A 24,093-nucleotide genomic window follows, 5' to 3' on the forward strand; every position below is an offset into this window, starting at 1 on the left:
ATCAATGCACACAGTAATTGGGAACTCAAAAACATTTTAATTTAAGTAGTCATGGACAACACTGGAGATTCTTTTCACTTTTACAATGGATAACAGGTTTTGGCTTTTTTTATTCCAGTTTTAAGTTGCATTATAGTATTAATCATTTTATGTGCTAATGCTTTATTGTCTCCATCATGGTCAATTTTATCTGGGTTTGTAAGTTGTCCTGAGAATTTTGCCAAAATGAAAAGATATAAACTGTTGAATAACACAAAAATAATTAACTTCTGCTGTAGTCTGGTATTTTCAATTCATGGAGGTATTCGATTTTCCAAGATCTTAGACAGTGGACAGAATTTTAGATCAGTGAAGTTTTTAAACTTTGTCCTACTTACAGAAAATATGATTAAGACCAGAAAGTAACATATATAGCTATTTCCTGTGGCAGGAGGGGGGTTGGGGGTAGAATTCTAATTAACTTTCTTTCTACGTGCATTAGGATTCCAATATAATATAATTATGTTTATGGGTTGAAAATCGTATCTCAGACTAAAAAGTCATTCATTCAGGTATATGCCATTTGATAAACTGAAGTTTTATTTATTTACGGTGGGAGCAATCTGTATGTTTACATAAAGACAGATCTCTCCTTCTACGAATTATATATGACTCTGCAATATTAAACCAGAAAGGCTGTTTCAAGAATGTTTAAATATTAATAAAGCAAAACAAAACCTTACAAAACTACTCTAAAAGATTATGCTAACCATTGTGGATATTCAATCTCTGCCAATATCACAATTGAAATATCAAAAGAAATGTTTTCAATACATACTGAAAAGAATGACATTAACATTTTTTTTCATCTAATACTTAGAAGATATTAATTTACCATGCTTTGCTATAGGCTGAATAATCATCAGCCTTCAATTTTCACATGAGTTGAGGATGAGAAGGGGGGAAAAAACCAATCTTGAACATGGGCTTGAATTGAAATTGACTTTGAATCTCTGAACTGTCAACACATTTTTTATGAAAAGGTTTGCTTTACAGAGATTATAAAGTAGGTGTCATGCCTGACACTTGCATTTTATATTCAGATTGCGGGCCTGGAAGAGAAACATTATAAAACATCAGGAAGGGTCTTAGACGGCTTAGCTGTCATAGTAGAAACCACTCTGGGCTTGCTTGGCAGATATTGTGCTGTTGATGTCAGAGGTTTTTTACTTTAACTCACTGACAAGCAAAGAAGAACACTGAGAGAATATGTTATCAGGAGCCACGGATACTTGTCTTCAGTAGTAGGTCAGTCTGACATTATTTTATATTAGTAGGTCAGTCTGACATTATTTTGGTGCATTAAAAAAACAAAACAAAACGATGATCTTGTTTCAGATTAAAATAAATCCCATACTTTATACCCCAGAGGTATCAAAATCCAAGAATTATTCTACGGAAAACCCAGCTGGAAGAAGTTAGTAGGAAGAAGTTACTGCCATTTCTTGATGACAAATGGAAAATTCACAAATGTTTAAAATAATATTTTTTTTAAAAGCTATAATTAGCCAACAACAGTTTCCTTCGGAGAACTTCCTAATAACTAACTGCCATACCTGATCTTTTCTAAAATGAGCAAAATATAAATTAAAATAAAGCAAAACAAAATTAAAATAAAATAAAATAATTTCATAGGGGAAACCAAACTGGTAAGCCAAGTCTGTAAGTTAGACTGGAAAATCCAAAGTCATTACAGAAAGATAATTGCAAACAACATTTATTTTATGTCCTGTTACATCATCATCAGAGGTATTGCCTACTTAAACAAAGAGATAGATAGACCAAAGGCAGTGGGAGCAGGAGAGATTTTTGACTTTCTGCAGAATTTAGTTGTGGGAAGATGACTGAGGAAATCGGAAACTATCCTTCCTTCCTCCCTCCCACCCACCCTCCCTATCAGTGGTGGGTTTCAAAGTTTTTTACTACCGGTTCTGTGGGTGTGGCTTGGTGGGTGTGGCTTGGTGAGCCTGGCAGGAGAAGGATACTGTAAAAGCTCCATTCCATCCCCAATCCTGGGGAAAGTTTCTGCAAAATTCCCATTTCTTCCCAATCAGCTGGGAATTGGGAGGCAGAGAATAGATGGGGGCGGGGCCAGTCAGAATTTTTACTACTGGTTCTCTGAACTGCTCAAAATTTCCACTACCGGTTTTCCAAAGTCAGAACCTGCTGAAACCCAGCCTTCCTTCCTTCCTTCCTTCCTTCCTTCCTTCCTTCCTTTTCTCCCTCCCTTCCAACTTTGATATCAGATCTTAATAGCTTAATGGAATGGGAATGTGATTAAGTAGCTAGCTATCCCATTTGAAAGTTATAGAGAAATGGCAATCTGATAATGTGACAGTAGGTTTCTCTGTTGCTGTAAGTGTTCTGGGTAACCTGGAACTATCATTAAATAACTGAATCAATTATTTATTTATGCTAGGTATATGAGACATGCTTCTCATTAGAACAAGCACCTGGTTGGTGCTTTTTACCCTAACCAGCCTATACTATTTATAACTCTTTGTATTAGGGGCCAAGAGATGCTGCAATTTTCTCTGTTTGATGATAGGATGGGTGTTGCTTAGCTTTTATTGTGAAAACATTTCAGAGCACTCACACAATAGCTAAGATGTTGTAATGCATCTTTCTTAGTTACCTAAGGGGAAGAAGCCCCTAAAAATTATTAGTAAAAGAACAAAAGTTACACAGATACAACAATCACATAAATAAATCACGTAATTAAAAGCATTAATTCTTTGTTTGAATATTGAGCAACTTCACAATTAGAATATAAATCAAGTTTACAATCTAGAAAAAATATAGTATAGTTAGTAAAGCATCTGAAATGCATTTGCAGGAGCTATGAATTAATGCCTAAAACATGGAAATTATTAACTTCTCCTATATATACCTATTCCTGTACCTACACCTCTAACTATATGTAATGAAAAAGCCACCTGCTTTTCAGCATTGTAGACTCTGAATTATCCTCAGGCATAATAAGCCACAGTAAATTAAAAAGCATTGGGCAGACAAAAAATTGTGAACTACAATACGGGCAGAACAATCTGTGTTTGTTGTTTTCCCAAACGTCTAGTCAGAAGTCTCAGGTGGCTAATGTAGGAGGCACACACAATTCAAAGCTCAAATAATATGTTTATGAAACTGGACATGTTCTGTGCACTTTCAGATGGCTGTGTAAGAAGAGACAACAGTATATCTGATTTCAGCTAAATAGGGTTTTAAAACTAAATTATCTATTTCCTTTTGCAGAAGTGGATGAAACAGCACAGTTACACTCTGAGTAATCATTCCAAATGCAATTGAAGAATTCAATTTAATGGTAATCAGGGAATATTTAATTTGCATTGGTTTCCAATAGGTTGGCTTGCCATCTGTACTCAGATATATAGCAGATCCAAAGATGAAAACAAGGAAGTCTGTATTTCAAGTAATAGAAGGCACATCTTTAAATATGTGTATTATATAACTGCAACACGTTTGCAAAAACTATTGTTATTTTTTAAGGCAAGTGATCAGATTGTCTAATAATATACACATTCTAGATAATAAACCATAAAAAAGTAGGGCTATTATAAAAATAAGGTTCTATAAAACTACTACAATGGTACCTTGGTATTCATTGTTAATTGGTTCCAGCATGATGAGTACCAAAAACAATGAGTAACAAACACATTTTTCCCATAAGGAATAATGTAGTGCATAATAAGACAGACGATACTAACATGTTCTAGCTTGTGTGTTGAGTACCAAACAAACCATGAATACTAAGACAAAATTTTTGTATCAAATTCATCAAATACTGAATTCAATGAGTTTCAAAGCAGTTGAGAACTGTATTTGTAGTTGATACAAAGATCATGGAGTATGCTAAAGACTAATCTACATAATTTGTACCTAAGATAACAAAATACATTACATTGCTCTTCACTGATGCTACTGCTATAATATCACAAATCCTTATAAGACCTGAAAAGACCAATGCCAGCAATATTTTGGTACAGCAAACAAATTCAACTAGTTCTTAATTTTGAGAAATCTAAAATTCTGGTCTTTGCTAAGAGAGCTATCCAACAATCCTGGACAGTAGAAGAAAATTTGCTACATTTAAATACCTTGGGATGGTTATTAATCTAAAGGAATCTGTAATATGCACCAGAATTGTACAGTGCTTGCTGTAAGCTCTTAAACTTTCAATTGCTTTTGAACTCTCCTTTTACTTTTTTTTTTTTGCATTTATATCCCGCCCTTCTCCGAAGACTCAGGGCGGTTTACACTATGTTAGCAATAGTCTTCATTCTATTTGTATATTTATATACAAAGTCAACTTATTTCCCCCAATAATCTGGGTCCTCATTTTACCTACCTTATAAAGGATGGAAGGCTGAGTCAACCTTGGGCCTGGTGGGACTAGAACCTGCAGTAATTGCAGGCAGCTGTTGTTAATAACAGACTGCATTAGCAGTCTGAGCCACAGAGGCCCCTATAAGACATATGCAGAGAATAATGAATTCCTGCAAATCATTGGCCAAACAGCCCATAACTTTTGACCATTTAATGACAAAATAGCATTGGCAATTAGCATTCATTTTTGACAGTTGCAGCATTTTGTGTCATCTGATCAAAATCTTTATCTTTCTGAGCTGACTTCCAATAAGTAAAAACAATTGGGAAGTCAGATTTGCTTATGATTTGTCTAACACCCATGGCTAAACATGGTCATAAAATTGAAGCTGGTGAAGTGATGACTCAAAACTGGCCGAGCAATTCTAGTCCCAATTTTGGTTGTAGGTCAAGGACTACCTGTAGAGTATGCTATACTTTTATCATGGAACCTCCTTCCTAAAATAATACTTTATCTCATTTATTTGATTTTAGTTCCATGCTTTTATTTCTAAATTTTGCTGGTCATTGACTGAATAAATATTACTATTACTGTTACTTTACGCTGGTATTTATGGCTATAAAAGAAAAGCTACAAATGAAAGTGATTATATTATTAGACAAATATTAAATGAAACCGAAGCAATGTTAAATGTCAAATTATTCTACTTCAGGCACATTGAAAAAAACCAAGCTCTCTGGAAAAGCCTCTAATGCTGGGAAAGGAAGAAGGAAAATAAAGAGGATGGCTATCAGAAGGAAGATGGATGAAGAGATTGGTTGTCCTGATCTATCTATGTGAAAACCAAGATTTGAAAATGACTTAATAGTAAATAATCAGTCAATAAATCAAAATTCAACAACATCCTAAAACCTTTCCTTCCAAGAGCCTGCTTGCTCTAACTAGTAATAGATATATCTGAAAAGGAAGTAACATTGAGCATAGACCAAACAGTATGAACTAATTTATCTTCAAATTCATTAGGTCTCCAACATAGATTATTATTGGAGACCTACTGAATTTAAACAACTATTGAGGAACTTAATAGACATTATTTTTTTAAAAAAAAAATTGTTTGATGAACTAGTTTTAAATTGTAACCACAACATTTCTAAAACTTAGGACCATTGGTTTGATAGTATAAGATAGCTCAATTCTATATTCCATTCCTTTTATATTATCGACATCTAGTTTTATTTAAAAATATAGCATCTATAATATGGAATTGTTGGTTTAGCTACTATAAAAGAAATCTCCAATGTATTCTGTACTACCAAACTTTTAGAGGCTGCAAAAGTGTCCTTGGGGTTTATCCATCCCATACAAAATCAACCACTAATGTATCACTTTAAAATATGTCAGTGAAATTGATTCATTTATTGCTATCATTAATGCAGTTTTCATTTTCAGTACATTTATTCCTATCCACAGAATCATCCCTATTTTCATTCACTTATTAATGTCCCATTTATCAGGGCTATATAAATATTCATATCTACTAATAAAGATCTTTTTATCTGAATAATTGTCTTCTAGTGTTTATTATGAGCTGAACTATTTTTACATACATTTAATGATACCTTTATCACTTGGCAAAATATTATGGTCTGATTACTCCAGTTTACTGTGTAGCTGGAGTGTTTATAATATTTTTGCATCAATTCTAATGAGTCTTTGATAAATTAAAAAGTATCAAGAGGAGTATAGATCAATAACTTGTGTTTGATTACTGCTCTGAAATATTTTAAAAAGACCCAGATTGTATTTTCAAACATGACAAAGATTGCAAGATTAAATTAAATGAAATGAGGAAAATTGGGTTTATTTGGCATGCTGAGACATATTAAACTAAACATGCTCACTTTTCCTTTCCTGAAATATTATTTTATACTTCTGGTTTAAAATAAAATTTGGTTCAACCTTCCATCCTTCCGAGGTGGGTAAAATGAGGATCCAAATTGTGAGGGGGGGGGGCAATATGCTAACACTGTAAACAGCTTAGACAGGGCATAAAGCACTGTAAAGCAGTGTATAAGTCTAAGTGCTATTGCTATTGCTATTGCTACCGTATTTTCCCGAAAATAAGACCCTGTCTTATTATTATTTTTTTGAACCCTGAAATAAATGCTTGGCCTTATTGCCATGTGATCAAAAGCCTGATTGGGCTTATTATCAGGGGATGTCTTATTTTGGGGGGGAAAGAGTAAGTAATTGTCAATTTTTCTCCAATATAGACCATAATTCTTTTTTTATTAATAGAAGGCAAAATGAAATTGCTCTGCTTTTTAGCATTATAGCGCCCTCTTTTGATAAACAGAGGACACCAAGGACTCTAGAACAGTAACCCCCAATTTTTTGGACAGCACAGACTGGTTCTGTGGAGAAAGGTTTTTCCACAGACCAGAGGGGGCATGGTTTCATGTGCTGTCTGCATACCACAGATGGGGTTCACTTGTTTGCACAGACAGGTTTCTGGCATTCCATGGTCCGGATTGGGGGTTGGAGACCCCTGCTATAGAAAATAGCACAGCCTTTGTTTTCTAACAGATGGAAGAATATATACAATATAAGACAGAAAGGACTAAAGTGAATGGTGAATCACACCTTTCTCACAATTTGGGGTGAAAAAAAAGAGAGGAACCTAATTTGGAAAGGGCCTATTTTGTCTTTTAAAGAAGTTCCCCATTCTCACACTGTAAAGAAAAGATGAAAATGTTTTGATTTTGGGAGGTCCTAAGAGGCAAAAAAGGAAAAGAGGGGAAGGTATTTACGGGTCATACAAAGGTTTTAGGGACACCTTGTCTTCTGCTGATCTATGTTGCCCATGCAAGATTTCCTAAATATAAAGCTTACCATACAACGTGTAAAAATAATTTCCCCCTTATCAAGTTTTTTAAATAAATGGTCTGAAATGGAATACTTTATAATAATTGCAAATAATTTTTCTCATGGACCCTAATCTGGAATTTCTTGCAACACAGTACCACCTCTGCCGGGTATGGTCCTCAGGGCTTCATATTTCTCAAAATACAATAAGAAGATTCTATGGCATTCTCCTACCTATCTATGAGAAATGAGCTGCAGCTCTCTGACCAATAGTATTTACTCTTTGTCTCTTTCTTAACGTTCTTTATTAGTCTAAGCCATTCAGTGATGCAACTAAAATAAGGCGCAAAAGGTGGTTAACAAATCAATGATTTAACATTCCAATTGAGAGTAACCCTGGATGGAGTTGTGCTTTCTCAGAAAAAGCATAATTTATGCCATACTTGACAAATAGAAATCTACAACAGAGAAAAGGCTGGGTGTGCGTGTGTGTTTGTGTAAGTAATGGGGGTGGGGGAGTACTGAATCCTACATTCCTCTGATTATCATTAATCATGCTTCTTATGTACAGGTATTGATGCTATGAGGAAAAGCAGTGTTTCAAATATATAAATAAAACAGTCTTTTAGAGGTCTATAATTAAGAAATAGCATTGGGAAAGGGAGGAATAAACCAATACGAATGTAAACAAATGAACTAAAAAGAGCAGTTTTGAACATCAGAGAAAGATTTTTTTTTTACAGTATTTCATATGACGTGTTTCAACAACCACCATGAATGAAGGATTACAGTATTTGCTACAATAAGTAACTGAAACTAAAAAAAAAACCCTTGTCATTTTATTCAGATAGAATTTGCTGCTTATATCTGCATGCTTATTGTTTTGGAAGGAAACCTCATACTTACAAACCAAAATATTATCCTTCTCAGAAAGTGATTTTGTTCTTATTGTTTTATGTCTAGGGATACTGTGATAGCATTCAGCTGACTAGAAACATACAAATGAGACTTCGTGTAGTGGGTCAGCATGAATTTGAATGTATTGTTAATGAGGAATTTTTATTTTATTTTATCCAGTTTAAATAGCTGCCCATCTCTCCAACTCTGGGCAGTGCACAACAAATGTTGTTGTGGTAAGAACACCACAAACGTAAAAAAATATATAAAAACTAACTCTAAATATTATAAAAACAAAGATTAAAACTCTACATGAATAGGGAATAAAAACAGCCAACTCTGCAATGGAGCCATCTAATTATGTCTCTGATTCTCTGGGAGTCCCAGGCCTGATAACATAACCAGATCTTGAGGGCCTTCTGGAATATCAAAAGACATGAGGCTAATCTAATTTCAGGGGAAATAATGTTCCATAAAGTGGGCACCACAATAGAGAAAGCATGGCTCCTGGGGCCCATAAAATGGAGGTCCATAACTGAAGATATCTGTAGCATGCCTTCTATGCCAGATCTAATGGGGTAATCTGATGTAACTTGGGAGAGCTGATCTCTCCGATAGCCCAGTCCTATGCAAATTCATCAATAATAGCCAATAGTTCTTATAAATACAATTAATGTTCACATTGTTGCTTTTGTAATGGAAGATACAAAACCATGATTCCACAATGAATTGACTGCATGTTCTTTAAAAAATAAAGGCAATTACTGTGCACATACCTATTAATAAGAACGTCATAAGGCATGTGGCCACATTAAGTTGGGATACTTCTGCACAGATTGAATCCTAAGCAGCAGTGAAATGCACTTACTTTGCTACCAGTTTGAAAATGTGAGCACGTACACCTCTTCTGCTCATGTGCAGAGGGTCAAAAATGGGACATTATGACATCCCAGTGGGTGGGCGGTGCCTCCCACCGCCGGCACTACCAGTTCACGCAAACCAGATAGATCCAGCTGGATTTCAATACTGATCCTAAGTAACCTGTATACACTAATATGAATTTCCAGTTTCCAATATATATTTGGCTGATTTGTGCTACCCACAGGTTTTGTTGCTACCCATGTAAATTGCAGTATTAAATCAGGTAGGAACACAAACAATAACAGTTTTAGAAAACCGAGATTTTATATGAGGGAAGGGTTGTCTTTAAAAGAACTTGATCAGAGGATATGCTCACATTCCAAATAACCAATTTATCATTCATTAACCACTATAAGACTATACTTAAATAATTATGTCTGAATCTATTTTTCCCAATTCATAATCATATGCAAATAACAAATAAATTCCTGTTTGGCAGTTAGGAAATTTTCTCCAGAAATGAAATAATAGCATATATTGCCCAAATTTCACAAGAAATCTCAGTATATTACATGAAGCATATTTTCTATGGTAATATTTGAAGTTTATGGAGATATGAACTGGGCCATGGTAGCATTTAGTAGTACATTATCATAAATGTACAAAATATCTAGGATTAGTATTCAGTTATGTCTGTTATAAGCCATGATGATGCTATTATGGGCCTCTGTGGCTCAGACTGGTAAGACAGTCTGTTATTAACAGCAGCTGCCTGCAATTACTGCAGGTTCAAGCCCCACCAGGCCCAAGGTTGACTCAGCCTTCCATCCTCTATAAGGTAGGTAAAATGAGGACCCAGATTGTTGGGGGCAATAAGTTGACTTTGTATATAATATACAAATGGATGAAGACTATTGCTTGACATAGTGTAAGCTGCCCTGAGTCTTCGGAGAAGGGTGGGATATAAATGCAAATTAAAAAAAAATATTAAACATGCATTATTGTTCTCATTGCGTACAGAACACAGTTTACTATTTATGCCTCAGGTCATACTTTCCCTTCTCTTGTCTCCTTTGAAGAAACATGTTACTACAGTATTCTTTTGCTTGGTGAAAATATTGTCCCTCATCCGGATGTGCTAATCTCAGGAAAAAATGGACTCTAATAGAATATTGGTAAGGCTGCAAGGGTGAATGATTGACAAAACATTCAATAACACCGTTTAACTATAGCCACAGTATTTGTATTTTGGAAATGGATAGTGAGCTATAAATAATGTTATGATGAATAGCCAAGCACAACGAGACATAAACATTTAAGCTTGTCTGCAGTTCCTACCTGAACATGTCCCCAAGACCTTTGAGCATTCCTTTCTTGGCTTTGATTTTATCCTTCTCTTTATCTCGATCCTTTTTCTTGTCCTTCCCAATTTTTTTCCGGTCCCCTTTTTCCTGACTGCCATTCATCTGTCTTTCTAGAGAATGGGATGGTTGGTCACTAGATGTGGACACAGATTCTCTACCGGATCGTGAACTTTCTTCTGTGTCTTCTTCCACTAAAAGAGTAAGGAAATTTTATCAGGGGAAGGAGAAAAACAAAAGGAAGGTGTTTTTGTTTTGTTAAAAATATAAGTTTCAAACACAAGAATTGTAAGTGTTTTGCAGCCTACCAGCTCCACATATTTTTGTAAATGCACTTTTGTTATATTTAGACAACAGAGAAACTACCCATTAATTGACAATTTTTGCTCTCAAACTATGGTTTAATCCTATATTTGATTTCATTTAGCTTGAAACATGTGATACAGGTTATAATCTTACTTTTTTATTTACGGTACACATATTCTGCTTACCCAATGGATTCTAAGTAACTTTAAGTTCTACAACAAGCTAACATTAATAAAACCAGTTGAACACTATGGTAACACCAACTTATGATTCACGATGCCCACTGTCCCATTCCACTCTTCACTCTAAAAAAAACAACACGTCTACTCTGTGAAATTTGATCTTGACTGTTTTTAAATGCAGGCTAAAACCATTCTATTTGTTAAGGGACAACTTTCCAAATGAAGAGGCCATGACCAAGATCCTTCTCTCAACTGCTTTCCTTTTAGTTTCTGGAATGTTGAGACAAACTACATGCCCTGCATGTCCTAGAGGGGCAGATTTTACTTAGAGCAGATGATCAAAGATACCTTTGGAACCATCTGCTATAAATAAAATCTGCCCATCTAGGACATGCTGCTCCTTCAAAGAAATGCAGCTGCACCCAGAGATTTAAGTTGAAACTACCCTTCAATCAGACAGTACTTATGTCTTGCTGAGATTCAATCTGAACTTGCTCTATCCCATCCAGTCATTCATTGGGCTATTCCTGAGAGTTCCTCATGAACACTTAACTGAACTGCTTACTTAGGAATAGAAGCACTACTTTTGATCCACAAACCCCTTCAATAGTCCAAAAGGACAAAACGTTTGATGAGATCAAAAGATACAGAGGGATCCAGAAGGATAATAAGAATATGCATATTTACTTGTGTGTGTGTGTGTGTGTGTGAATTTTCAATGTCTCTGACTAAAATAAAAATTTGAAAATTACAGCCAATTCTTACAAGACATGAGAAGGTGATGTATGGACAAATAAAAGTATGCTATATGCCACTATACTGAATAAAACGCCATATAGCACAATATATGAGTCAGTATAAGCCAGCTATGTTCAATAAATGTGTTCCTAATAAGAGGATGAACTTTTCTCTTTCTTCTTTTTTTTAACATGTATAAATATTAACATAGCTGAGGTTTTGGCATTAAGCTCAAAAAAATATATCATATATATCATTCTTTTATATCATGAAAACAACTCCTCATACTGTGCTTGGTATCATTTAATAATGCTATATTGAAAATTAATTATGTAACTTCAATAATTATCTCTTCATTCACAGGCTCTGTTTTTTTAAAAAATACACCTTTGTTTTAAATAAAAATAAAAGGATAAAAATAGCCCTGGTTAATAGATTCGCATATAACTGCAGATAGAATATTAAATCAGATTGCCCTTTTGAACATGACGCAAATGTGCACATAATTTCTGTTGAATAGGACCATAGGCCGAATTTTCTGAAGCTCTTTTCCTAATTACTCCATAAAGCAAGCAAAATGCATATAAGAAAATATAATTACTGAATATGAAACTGTTTCATAGTTGAGTGTCTAGACTGCTTATTGTATTACTTAATACCAGCTGAAGCTCCAGTAATTAAGAGAGATAAGAAAGGTTTGCCAATTTATTCAGATTCAAATGGCTTGCTTCAGACTACACACACTAAAAATGGGTTCTGTTTCTTGTCATTCTTTTCAAGAGTTTGAAAACAAGCGCTATGATTCATATGATCGGAATATCCCAAGCAGTCATCTCTGACTTTCTGATTATAGCTCTTAAAATCTATACGTACCTCCTGCCAAACTTATCTTTCATACATTGTTTAAGAGTATGAATAGCTTGTTCTTCTAAGGGGAGCAATTATATTATGTTTGCAAAGTCAGTGTACTTCTCTATCACATGTTCCATGCTATAATTTTAGAACTCCCAATACAACATCATAAAGATTTCTTTATAAACAATTCATTGTAACTCTTTCTTCAAAACAAAACAAAACAAAAATGTCAGTTGGTTGGCAAAGAGAAATATTCAGGCTTCTAAAACCAGTAATTTTCCAGTGATGCATTACATTGGTTTCACAATGACATAAGGAAGATTTCCAAATTATTATTTTAGACACATACACACAGAAAGCACATAAGCTGAGGAAAGAATGAAAGGAATAAAAAAAATTATTGAATGTAATTTAACTAGTGAAGCCTCAATCAACCGTTTAACCAACTCCCTGATACCCAGCCCATAATGAACATTGTGAAATGCACTTCACTGTGATCATTATGTTACACTCCAATTTGGATCTAAAGAACTGTGCTATATTCGTATACATATAGTCTTAGGGGACCATGTAAACAAAACCAAAAATTTCCAGTCATTTTTAGTTTTCTGATGTTATTTGGTGCCCTTCTTGGCATCTGTCCCATAATTGAGTCATTCATGAGGTGTGTTACCCAGAATTTTATGTATTTTATGTATAAAATATATGGTAAAGTGTGTGTGTGTGTGTGTGTGTGTGTGTGTGTGTGTGTGTGTGTGTTTTACCAAAGCCAAACTGAATATAACAATTTTGTCCTGTGATAATTCTATTATGAAACCTAAAGCATCTATTGGGTTTTCCAACAGAATTCAATCCAAAATTATAGAAGACTTTAAGAATGTAAAGAATGGAATTCTACATGATTTACTCACAGGTTTCCATGCCTTCATCATCTTCATCAGCAACAGGTTTATCATATGATTTATCTATTGCTGCCCTGAAACTTTCATTGCATCCTCGTCCTCGGATTATTCGTGGTCGTGGACGATGGAAGGGGATGTCACTATTCAGTGTCACTTCAGCAACTGCTGTCTGCAAACTTTCTAAAGAGCTGGATTTCTTCAGGCCTAATGAAGGGCCCACATCCCTTGTTGGAGAACCTTAATAGTTTTGTTTTTAAAAAAAGTTAATTAGAATTCACAAGAAGGTCATTATTCACATCCACAACAGTCTACAGAGAATACTTCCAATATTATTCATGTTATCTCTATAATCTAGGCAATTCTAGGTGGTTTTATAGGTTTAACCAATGACTGTCAAGTCATACTGTACAAATTTGATAAGGTTAGCAACATCCCACTTTTCAAATTGATGGGAAGGCAAACTCATCACCATGGTTTCAATCAATTTAATGAGAGCAAAATAATTACCAAGTGGTTAAAAAGGAAGGTGGGGAATTAGAACTCAAATATTAAAGATGTCAGCATTATAATTTGAATGGCATAGCCAGTTAATTTCATTTTTTTTCAACTGAACAAAACAATCCTATGTAACTATTGGAAATGACAATCATTAGAGATTGTATTGACCTAAAATTAGCTTGCATTCTTAATATAAATATCTAGGGAAAATTCTGCCTTACTAGCCACTTTCATGAAGAGAATTTAATAATCTGCACTTAAATATTACATTTTTCCCAAGGCCTAGTACACATAGATTTTTCTCCTAGAATTAATTAACCTGTACCACTATAGTTATTATTCATAAAAACTCATGTCAACGCTTATTATGGACTAAGTGGAACTAATGTAAATTTCCTTATCTTGATTATTAACAGAGACTACTACAGCATGGTAAAACTTTGGCATTCACAAATAAACACAAAGGGAATATAAACTAATAAATAACAGAAATCCATACAATAATTATTGTATTTTATTTAATAATTAAAATAACAAATATAGATTTTTAAATGGCATACCGAAGAGTAGCTGTAATATATCCAATCAACACTAGTAAAGACTAGAAATGGATCTTATAGAAGAGTTATATCCTATAGTTCATTAGAGTTCCATGAGATTCATTCACTACAAATACATTTAGTATTCAAATTAAGATGTTCCTATTTCAAACTGAAGTTAAGAAGTTTCTACCTAGCTGAGGTTTTATTACAGCAGGCATCACATGTGCTGATCGCTGTTGATAGACCCATATCCACAAACAGATCAGAAAAGATAAAACTACGGTATTAAGACAATTATTAGAAAGTAATCTAAAATATATGATATTTCAATACAAATGGTATTCAGAATCATGCTTCCAAAAGTTATCCTACCTAATGCTACTAAAAACAATAGCAACATGCAAATTAAGACTAAAATATGGATCAGGACAGACAGTTTCCCTGTTGAGAAAGGTTATTCAGAGTTTTGGAGTGGGACTCCATCAGTATGCTACTGAAATTCCAACTTTATTGCTTCTTGTCATTCAAGTTCAGCTAAGTAATTAGTATCCTTATAAAGCGTTTTAAGTTTTATATTCAGCTAGTTGCAGTAGAACAAACTGAAATGAAAACTAGACAAAATGGATGCTGTTGATAGTTAGAAATATGAACCTGGAAGTAAGTTTAAACTCCTCAAAAAGAATAGGTCTGCATTTGGGAGGAACTTCTTGATCCTTCTGGTTTGCAAGATGGTAGTTACAGTGAGGTTATAGCAATAGCACTTAGACATATAATAATATATATATAATATATAATATAATATAATATAATATAATATAATATAATATAATATAATATAATATAATATAATATAATATAATATAATATAATATATATGTAATATATATAATAATAATAGCAATAGCACTTACGACTTATACAAGGGGCGTGCATAAGAGCACAAAAGTGCCTACCGTTCCTGTCCTATTGTTCATTTCATCATATCAAATTGATATAGTTGATGCATATTTTTATACATATATGTATATTTTCTTCAAAATATGTTGTTTTATCTATGACAATTGTTTGTGTATACTGTTGTGACAAAAAGAAATTTAAATATATATATATATATACACCGCTTCACAGTGCTTTACAGCCCTCTTTAAGGGGCTTACAGAGTCAGCATATTGCTCCCAACAATCTGGGCCCTCATTTTACTACCTCAGAAGGATGGAAGGCTGAGTCAATCTGGAGCCTGGTGAGATTCGATCTGCCAAACTGCTGGCAGCTGGTGATCAGCAGAAGTAGCCTGCAGTACTGTACTCTATCCACTGTGCCACCAAGGCTCTTATGGTTAGAATCAGCTCCAGTTCCGAGTTGCTCTGATTTGTTATCAATGCCTGGATTGCATTTCATCTTAATTATTACCCGAAGATATGGGACTATCCTCGATAGTTGTATAAAAACTGAAATGAATGTCAAATGGGCTGATAACCATTAAAAGTTATAGGGATCACATGATAAATATTTTAAAGGATCTGTAGTGGTTCTCTGCTCATCAAGGACAATTGATGATATTACTACTGAGTTTTACTATTGAATTTAACAGCATTTCAGGTCTACTTTATTGAAGTCTGTCTTTGCCACTTTAAATCTACCTCAATATTCAAATCTGTAAGATTTGTTTGAATATGTCCCTAATGACAAAAACTCATATACATAGCCCTCAGGAAAGGATCGTATCTAGCATAGATAGAGCTTCAGGGATGCTGAATGCACTGCTTCAGAAATTGTGTTTAGCTCTCATTTTCTTAGCATTTAGGAAAAAAACTCATTTCTTTCTCTAGGGCTTTAACAGTTAATTAACTTTATTATTAATGTTATATTTCAAATTGTTGGAATTTGTTTTTAACAGAATTCAGCCTTGAGTATTAGGATGAACAAAAAGGCAAATTTTGGAATCAACTGAAAAAAAAAAGAATCTATAAAGCCATAATCAATATGAAGTCACATAATTTATACTTCTACCTCAGAGATCCCACCTCAGAGATTCCCAATATTTTAGGAAGCAGAAAGGCCTGAAATAAGTAGAGGCAGAGGTCAAGTGTGAAATGAGGAAGAAAGGAAAGGAAGGTTCAGTGCTTTCCAGCTGTGTAAATAAACTTCAGGTTAGGCTTGAAAAATATTTGTAGTTAAGTCTGTGTATTTGCCCTGGGGAAGTACATATTGTCAGTGAGTATGGAAAGCTATTTGTATTTTATCTTTGCCGCCGTATATATTTGGCAATCAATAAAGATTTTATTAAAATAATTTTAATACAAACACATAGTATTATTTTCAAAATCCTGATTGTTATTAAAATGCAATTTGAGAAATAGCAAAAATAATTGAGGGAGGGAGGGAGGGAGGGAGGGAAAGAGGGAGGGAGGGAGGGAGGGAGGGAGGGAGGGAGGGAGGGAGGAAGGAAGGAAGGAAGGAAGGAAGGAAGGAAGGAAGGCAGGCAGGCAGGCAGGCAGGCAGGCAGGCTAAATTTGATCTGGAATGAATTTAAGGAGAAAAGCTTCTTTTTCTTTATCCGGACAGATGCAAGGACTATTCCTTAATCCTTGCATCTGAATATCTATAATGAGAAACAATCTTTTTTTTTTTTAGTTACTTAATGGTTCCTTACTCTTTTTATATATGGTAGTTATATTAGGTACCTATTCATGTTCACAAGGGAACATATTTCCTGCTACCAGTATGGACTATTGTGAGAAAAATATTTATGTAAAACACAGAATCCCAAAGGAAAAGTGAGATGGGATATGACCTAATGTTCCCAGAGTACTGTAAAACTAATAATGAACTACAGAAACTATTTGTTGAACTTGGGTGGTCATCAAAATAGATGTGGACAGTCTGCAGACAAAGAAAATAAAGACATAATCCTACATAAGCAGAATATGTAGTAAAATGATTAAAAATACTTTTGGGTAAGCATCTCATTGTTTCAATGGGTCTCTTTTAGACAGGAAGTAATTGTAAGAATTAAGCGTTTGGTTGAAGACTCCTGTGTCCTCCTCCTATCTTAAAGAAATGGTTCTAGTAGGTTTTAAATATGGCTTTCTTGGGTTTAGGACCTGATTTATTCATAATTCAAATTATTCATAAACTTATGAATATCAGTTATGGTTTATTCCTTTAAATTATACTGCATATTCCATGAAGAGTTTGAGATCTATGTTGTACCTCTTCTTCAAATTTAATTATTAGCACATCAAATCAGTGGTAGACTGGAACTAATAACTAACACAAGTCACTAGTGAGCTGCTCTAGCGGTGAGCAAACCTTGGTTTTTTTAGTTCTAGCCAAACATACATTTCATTACATTATATATAGTATAAGTCCCTGCATGTAGACTACAACCAATCCGGTTGTCCCAAATGTGCTTTTTTCAAGAGGTAACTGGACAAGAGCTGAAGAAACTTCTTGGACAAGAAGCAAAATGTCTTCAAAGAAAAACCAGAAAGTCCAGTTGCCTTTTGAAAAAGCACCTTTGGGATAACTGAGAATCTCCATAGACAACTAATTTGGTTCAAATTACTATACAGAGATATTAGAAAGCATGAACAGAGTCTTAGAAAGCATGATCTGGATTGTTCAACAAATCTCTGATGACCCACCATAAGTCAGAAACTTTCTTTTAATAAATTTCATTCAGAACTTATGATACATACATTCGCTGTTTTTCTTAATATATTGCAACAGAATACAATTTTCAGTTGCTATTTTTTAGTCCTAAGAACTTGGGAATGCTAATACCCTTGAGATTTAATCAAAATGCTTCTCTTTGAAAAAGATTGTCTTTGGGCATAAAATTAAGCTTTGTTTAGATAAAAGAGAAGATTTTAAATTGATCCAAGTAACGTTGAAATATCATTACTGAAATATGTGGGTACTTGTAAATATGCATAGTATGTATTTTTCTATTTGGTACTGTATATGTAGCAACAAGTTAAATGAGGACTGTACTAGAGGTGCTATTTTTTGTCCTAACAGTAAATAGGTAGTCCTTATGACCAGATACTCATGGCCTGGTTCTGATGTCCTCTCCTCCCCCGTCCCCTAGCATTCACATATATTTCTGGTTTTCAGCAAAAGGAGCCTAGAGTGAACAATTCATTTGATTAACAATTACAATGTTCACTTTATGACAGAAGCATTTGATTAAACAGCATGTACAAAATAAGTCATAAAATTAGATTGGTCACATAGGTAACCTGCTTTACAACTATCATGACTTATAATAGGCATGCTTCATTATTCTTGTAAATAGAGGACTACCTGTAATTGTCAGCCCTGGAAACCATACTAGGCCGTAGGTTTCCAGACGCTGCCACATTTCTCCCCTGAGGGGAAGAATTTGGGTTGATGGGTATGGTAACATTCTTCAAGCGGTCAAGATCGGATTGTGTTTGCATCTGCAGAAGGAGTGGCAAGAAGAGGTTTCGAATAAAGTGGAAGAACATTGGACCATGTGACCAGCAAAGGGGTTAGTGGGGTGGGACTCTTGGGGTTTGTATAACTGGGAAAAGAATCCGGAAGTTTCAGTTTTGGAATTTCACTCATCGTGTGCCAGTTTCCTTATGCTAGTAAAAAACTTTGAAAGACAATGGCTTCAGAGTTTTTTTCATGCAGAAGAGGTTTTTCCTGGAACCTTGATAGTAATCCTGTATATTGCAGTCTGGATTTTCACAGGGAATAGTACAGTATATTCCAATAGATACATAAAATATAATTCCCACAACTCAAATTTATTTCTCTCCTTTCATGCCTCTATGCTATTCAGAAAAGATAAGATCATGAAGTTGAATTACATGAAATTACAGTCAAAATTCAGAATAGTTAGGTTTTATTGAGGTTTTTGACTATTGCTATCTTTAAACAATCCCAAGTCAAAATAACCTAGGGTGACGGATGATATTTTTATGTGATATGTGGCTAGGCTATTTAGCAATATTTAGCTACTATGGATCTTTTGCTTTGTAAGCAACTTTTGGCTATTGGACAGGCATGAACCACACTGACTCATTTTCCATGGAGACATTTTTGGCTGAAACAATGCTTCATTGTCTCAATATACATTCTTGTGGTGACCACATTTATTCCACATTTCCCACACCCTTTAACGCATAACATGTGTTAGAAGTGGAATAGCAAGTATCAGAATCTTCATATTATTTTTTTAAAGCTTTACACATTCCTTTTAGAATAATGCACGTTCAACTTTTACTTTTACAATTATCCCCATGGTAAAGCTGCTTTACTGATAAAACATGAAGGTAATATTTCATTAAAGCTACACAGTTGGCTTAACGATTCATTTGTGGTTTCCTGATATGGTCCTCTGGGCCTTCATGAATATATTTGTACTTGTATTATTAAGGAAAATTTAATAAAATCTTCAACTTTTTAAATATAACACAAACATGACCATGTTTGCTCATTTTTTCATATTTGCCTAACTGAAATATAGACCTAGTTCACAAATAAAACTAATAAGTATTGTTTTCTTTTTATTTGATATGACAGAATAACCTACTTATTTGGGTCTTAGCTATAGTGAGAAAACTGGGCCATTATGTCTTATTCAACAAACACAGTCAGATGTGTGAATGTGTAAAAGTTGCAAAGTGTGACCTGAGTGAACCAAATAGAAGTTTGAATCTTTTGCACTTCAAAGGTGTTCATGCATTTTGTAGCTTGTGGCATCCTTCCTAATGATGTCAAAATATAGGTTTCTAAGGTTGGAATAATTAAAAGGGATAATGTATCATGTAGAAGAGAAATTACTGAAAATATTTTGATAATTTATAAGGAAAGATGAGAGGAGGGGAGACTGCTGAAGAAGAAAAGTATTACTACCAGTATAAAAAGTTTTTGTTTTTCATTTATGTACTTTTATGTTGGTATTTTACTGCTATCACCCTAACAACCAGCTTTATAATTAATTTCTTCTGGAAAGCCTGCAGGAAGTTAAGATGTATGTCAGCCAAGTGCAAAAATATTGATGCTAATAAATAAAGGTGTATTATTTCTGTTAATGTTATCATATTCCTGTTACACTGTTTACATTTTTTGTGATTTTGTACTGTTTTGAATGTTGTGATTTCATAGGGTTTTATTTGTTATTTGACTGGATTTTACTCCAGGATTATTTCAGTGGGCTATGCATGTATTTGTAATTAAAGTTAAATGACCTAAATATTATCTAAGGTAAAGATACCCTTGAGTCAAGCTTAACTCCTAAGTACTACAGGTTGTTTCTTTAACCGCATTAATAAAGCAGCTTGCCACTGTTTTCTCCCAGAATGTTTTTCATCAATGACTTATTTAAAGAAGCTATCCTGGATGTACTGCTACTCTATGCAAAGCTTGGGACTTTGGAACTTGGGATAAATACAAAATTCTTTGTGATGACCACTGAGAGCTTTTGCATCTAAGACAAATTCCTTGTGTGTCTAATCACATGTGGCAAAATAAAATATTCTGTGTTCTAAAAGTCTGTAGACATTCTCAATCATCCAGGTTATGGTTGTCCTAAAAGTGCTTTTTCAGGAGGCAACTGGACTTTGTTTTTCAGAGCTGAAAAAGCTTTTTGGATGAAAAGCGAAACGTCTTCAAAGAAAAAACAAGAAAGTACAGTTGCCTCCTGAGATAGTCTGTGTTCTATTCTATGTTCACCAAGCTAGCCACCCAAGTCCAATAAAATAAAATAACTTCTGCCAATCAGACTTTCCACAAAAACACTATAAAACATCCTCATCCCAATACAAATCAGCTGATTAAAATGAAGTACAGGAATTATGTGAAGCATTTATATAAAGACATACTGGTAGCTATCTTTCTAGATCACAAGAAACTATCCCAAGAAGTGGACTCTGCACTGTTAGTCATAGCAACTGCCTCCATTGTTCCTGACTTAGACTCTGCAGATTATGATGCCGACCTTAAAATTCATTTATTCAATCTTAAATAATGCAATATAATGAAAAAGAAGCCAGACAGGTACAAAAATGCTTGACTATACTTAGACACAGCTTCAGTAGCCAGACCTCAGTAGGACCAGGTATTCTGTCCTCAGGCAGGGTTCAGGGCTGCGTAGTAGCAACCTGGGTCACATCTTAGAACTATTAGCTCCAATTATCCTATCCTTAAAATCTTTTTCAATTTTCTTTTCCAACTGGACTTTGTTTTTCTTTGAAGACATTTCGCTTCTCAACCAAGGAGCTTCTTGGATGAGAAGCAAAATGTCTTCAAAGAAAAACCAGAATGTCCAGTTGCCTCTTGGAAAAGCACCATTGGGACAACTATGACTGAGAATCTCCATAGACATTTTGCATTCTCTCTTGACATGTTTCTTTCAACAATCTGTCCAGCATGGCTCTTCTTGCATGTACAAAGTTAACATTTCAAGATAAGCCTCATATAATTTTTGCTACCTTTCTGTTCTTGAGACCTTGAGACAATAGTGGGAGTATGGACACCTCATACTTCACACATTGACATAAAAAGTATACAGTAAGTCTATAAGTGCATTTGGCTTATCTGAAACTCTCTGTAGGACAGTAATTTAAATAAAAGTTATTGAATGCTCAGTCCCAATTTGATATCTTTTTTACATCTACTCAATTCACACATATTTCTAAAGTTATCTCAAAACTGATCAAAATGAAACTAATGTGGACATAATGAAAAAGAAAAAAAAATTGAAAACATCATGAATGAAGACCAATGGACATACCAGAATCTGATAAAGGAACTGTTGATGTTCAAGCTATTCACTGATATTCTACGTAATGAATTCACCAATAAACAAGGACTCAAATTTTGCTTATTAAGTTTTTAAGCACTCTGCCTCCCAATCTCTTGAGTTCTTGGGATTAATGAAACTTCATGTGAAATTAATGAATTTTGCTTCTTTGGTTATGCCTTGAAATGTACATTCTTACATGCATTTTTATTTGAGCCAGTGTTGTGAAATGTAATTTAGACAGGGGTAGATGTAGAGAGGAAAGGGAACAAAGAATCAGCTGAGCAGAAGTATTAGTCATCTTAAATATTTTTTTCTAGACAGAATTCTCCTACTTTTAATTAGTCTATTTACTGAAGTCTCCCTAATTTATTCTACTATTGATGTCACATACTTTTATGGCTCAAGATTGTGCTTTTATATCCATGCAAGTGTTAGCCACTGACTATTTTCTTGTGAGGATGTTAGTTTCAAAAGCATTTCATCTGAATAGCATGAACACAGAATACTAGAATAAATATTTCAAATCTGGCAAAGATATTTCTATTACTAAACTGTTACAATCTGAACTGTTCCAGGTGATTTAAATAACTGGTATTGATGAGAGGATAAATTAAATAATATCTCTAATTTAGTTCACGCAATAAAGAATTGCATTTTAACGTGGGGGGGAAAAAAACCTAAACAATGCAATTACTGGAAAATACCATTAACCATTTATCTCATCCCCTAGCTCAACTGAAAATTAACTATCATTTTATTTTAATAAATTCTGGCTGTTGTTCCAGAGATTTATTGTTGGCATTATGACAAGATGAATATGGAAATAACCCATCATACTTCCTGTCTGCATAACACTGAATAAATGAGCCTTACTCAATTGCTACCGAATAATACACTTCTGACCTTTGGAATGAACTATAAGCACTGAAAAGGATTAGGCAATTTAAGTCAATTGAAGAAAGAAAACAATCTTAAAAATCTATTACAACATATTCCATCCAGGCAAGAACATCACTTTCCATTGGATTAATACAAATAAACTCAACTGCAGCTTTTAAAACAGGTTCTAATTTATTCTGCCAAGGTAAACATTATCTACTCTATTGTACTTTATAGTCTTCCGTGAAATACATTCTGTTTTGCAGATATCAAAACAGAATGAAGCTATTCATTTTAATAACCTCTGTTAATATGCTAAAGATGTGTCAAAGTGTTCCACACTTAGCCAAAAGTTCATATGAAAGTTATATAAATAAAAAGAATGTTAAACAGTATTAAGAAGGAAATTGTTAAATGTTTGATCAATGTGCTCTTGGGATGCTTTGGGAAAATCATCAGAATGGAAGGTTGCAAAAACGTGAAGAAAGGGAAAGCTGGTAAGAAGAAAGAGTCCTGGGATGCATGATTATGATGGCAGTTTCTATGCTAGTCATGACTATAGTAACTGATTCAATTCAGCTGTGGGTGTTATGTTTTGTTGCGTTTCAAAATAAAACCATTAAAAAATCTAATTACAGATATGTGGCAGAAAAAAGAAATTACAAAAAAAGCTTAATGGTTAAGTATTTTGAGTGCTCAGTCCCAATTTGATATCTTTTTTACATCTACTCAATTCACACATATTTCTGAAGTCTATCTCAAAACTGATCAAAATGAAACTAATGTGGACATAATGAAAAAGAAAAAAAAGCATACTGTGACAAACTAGAATATCAACAAAAGCTTAGTATACCTTTGCAGCCAAAAATGTAGTAGAAATATACAAAATTAAGAAGAAAATGGAGACTTATATTGTCAATACTTATATTGTCAATACTCCTTATATTGTCAATACATCATTTAGACTGCTGCCTATTAGTTCAGAGAACAATCATATTGGTAGAGCTCAACCAATAGCATTGTCATTTAAACTTTCAGTGCTT

At 34.1% G+C, this 24,093-nt stretch overlaps 1 protein-coding gene across 12 annotated transcripts in view; it reads right to left on the bottom strand.

The window, feature by feature from the left end:
* Positions 1–24,093, bottom strand: part of PARD3 (par-3 family cell polarity regulator) — a 734,935-nt gene that overhangs the window by 167,737 nt on the left and 543,105 nt on the right. For all 12 annotated transcript variants that reach the window (XM_058181713.1, XM_058181712.1, XM_058181707.1 and 9 more), the window contains 2 exons: positions 13,361–13,588; positions 10,346–10,562 (listed from right to left, as the gene is read on the bottom strand). In XM_058181713.1, coding sequence (XP_058037696.1) covers positions 10,346–10,562; positions 13,361–13,588 — 445 coding nt within the window. The remainder of the gene's footprint in view (positions 1–10,345; positions 10,563–13,360; positions 13,589–24,093) is intronic.

The sequence above is a fragment of the Ahaetulla prasina genome, chromosome 4, assembly GCF_028640845.1.
Source record: "Ahaetulla prasina isolate Xishuangbanna chromosome 4, ASM2864084v1, whole genome shotgun sequence".
Classification (NCBI taxonomy): domain Eukaryota; kingdom Metazoa; phylum Chordata; class Lepidosauria; order Squamata; family Colubridae; genus Ahaetulla; species Ahaetulla prasina.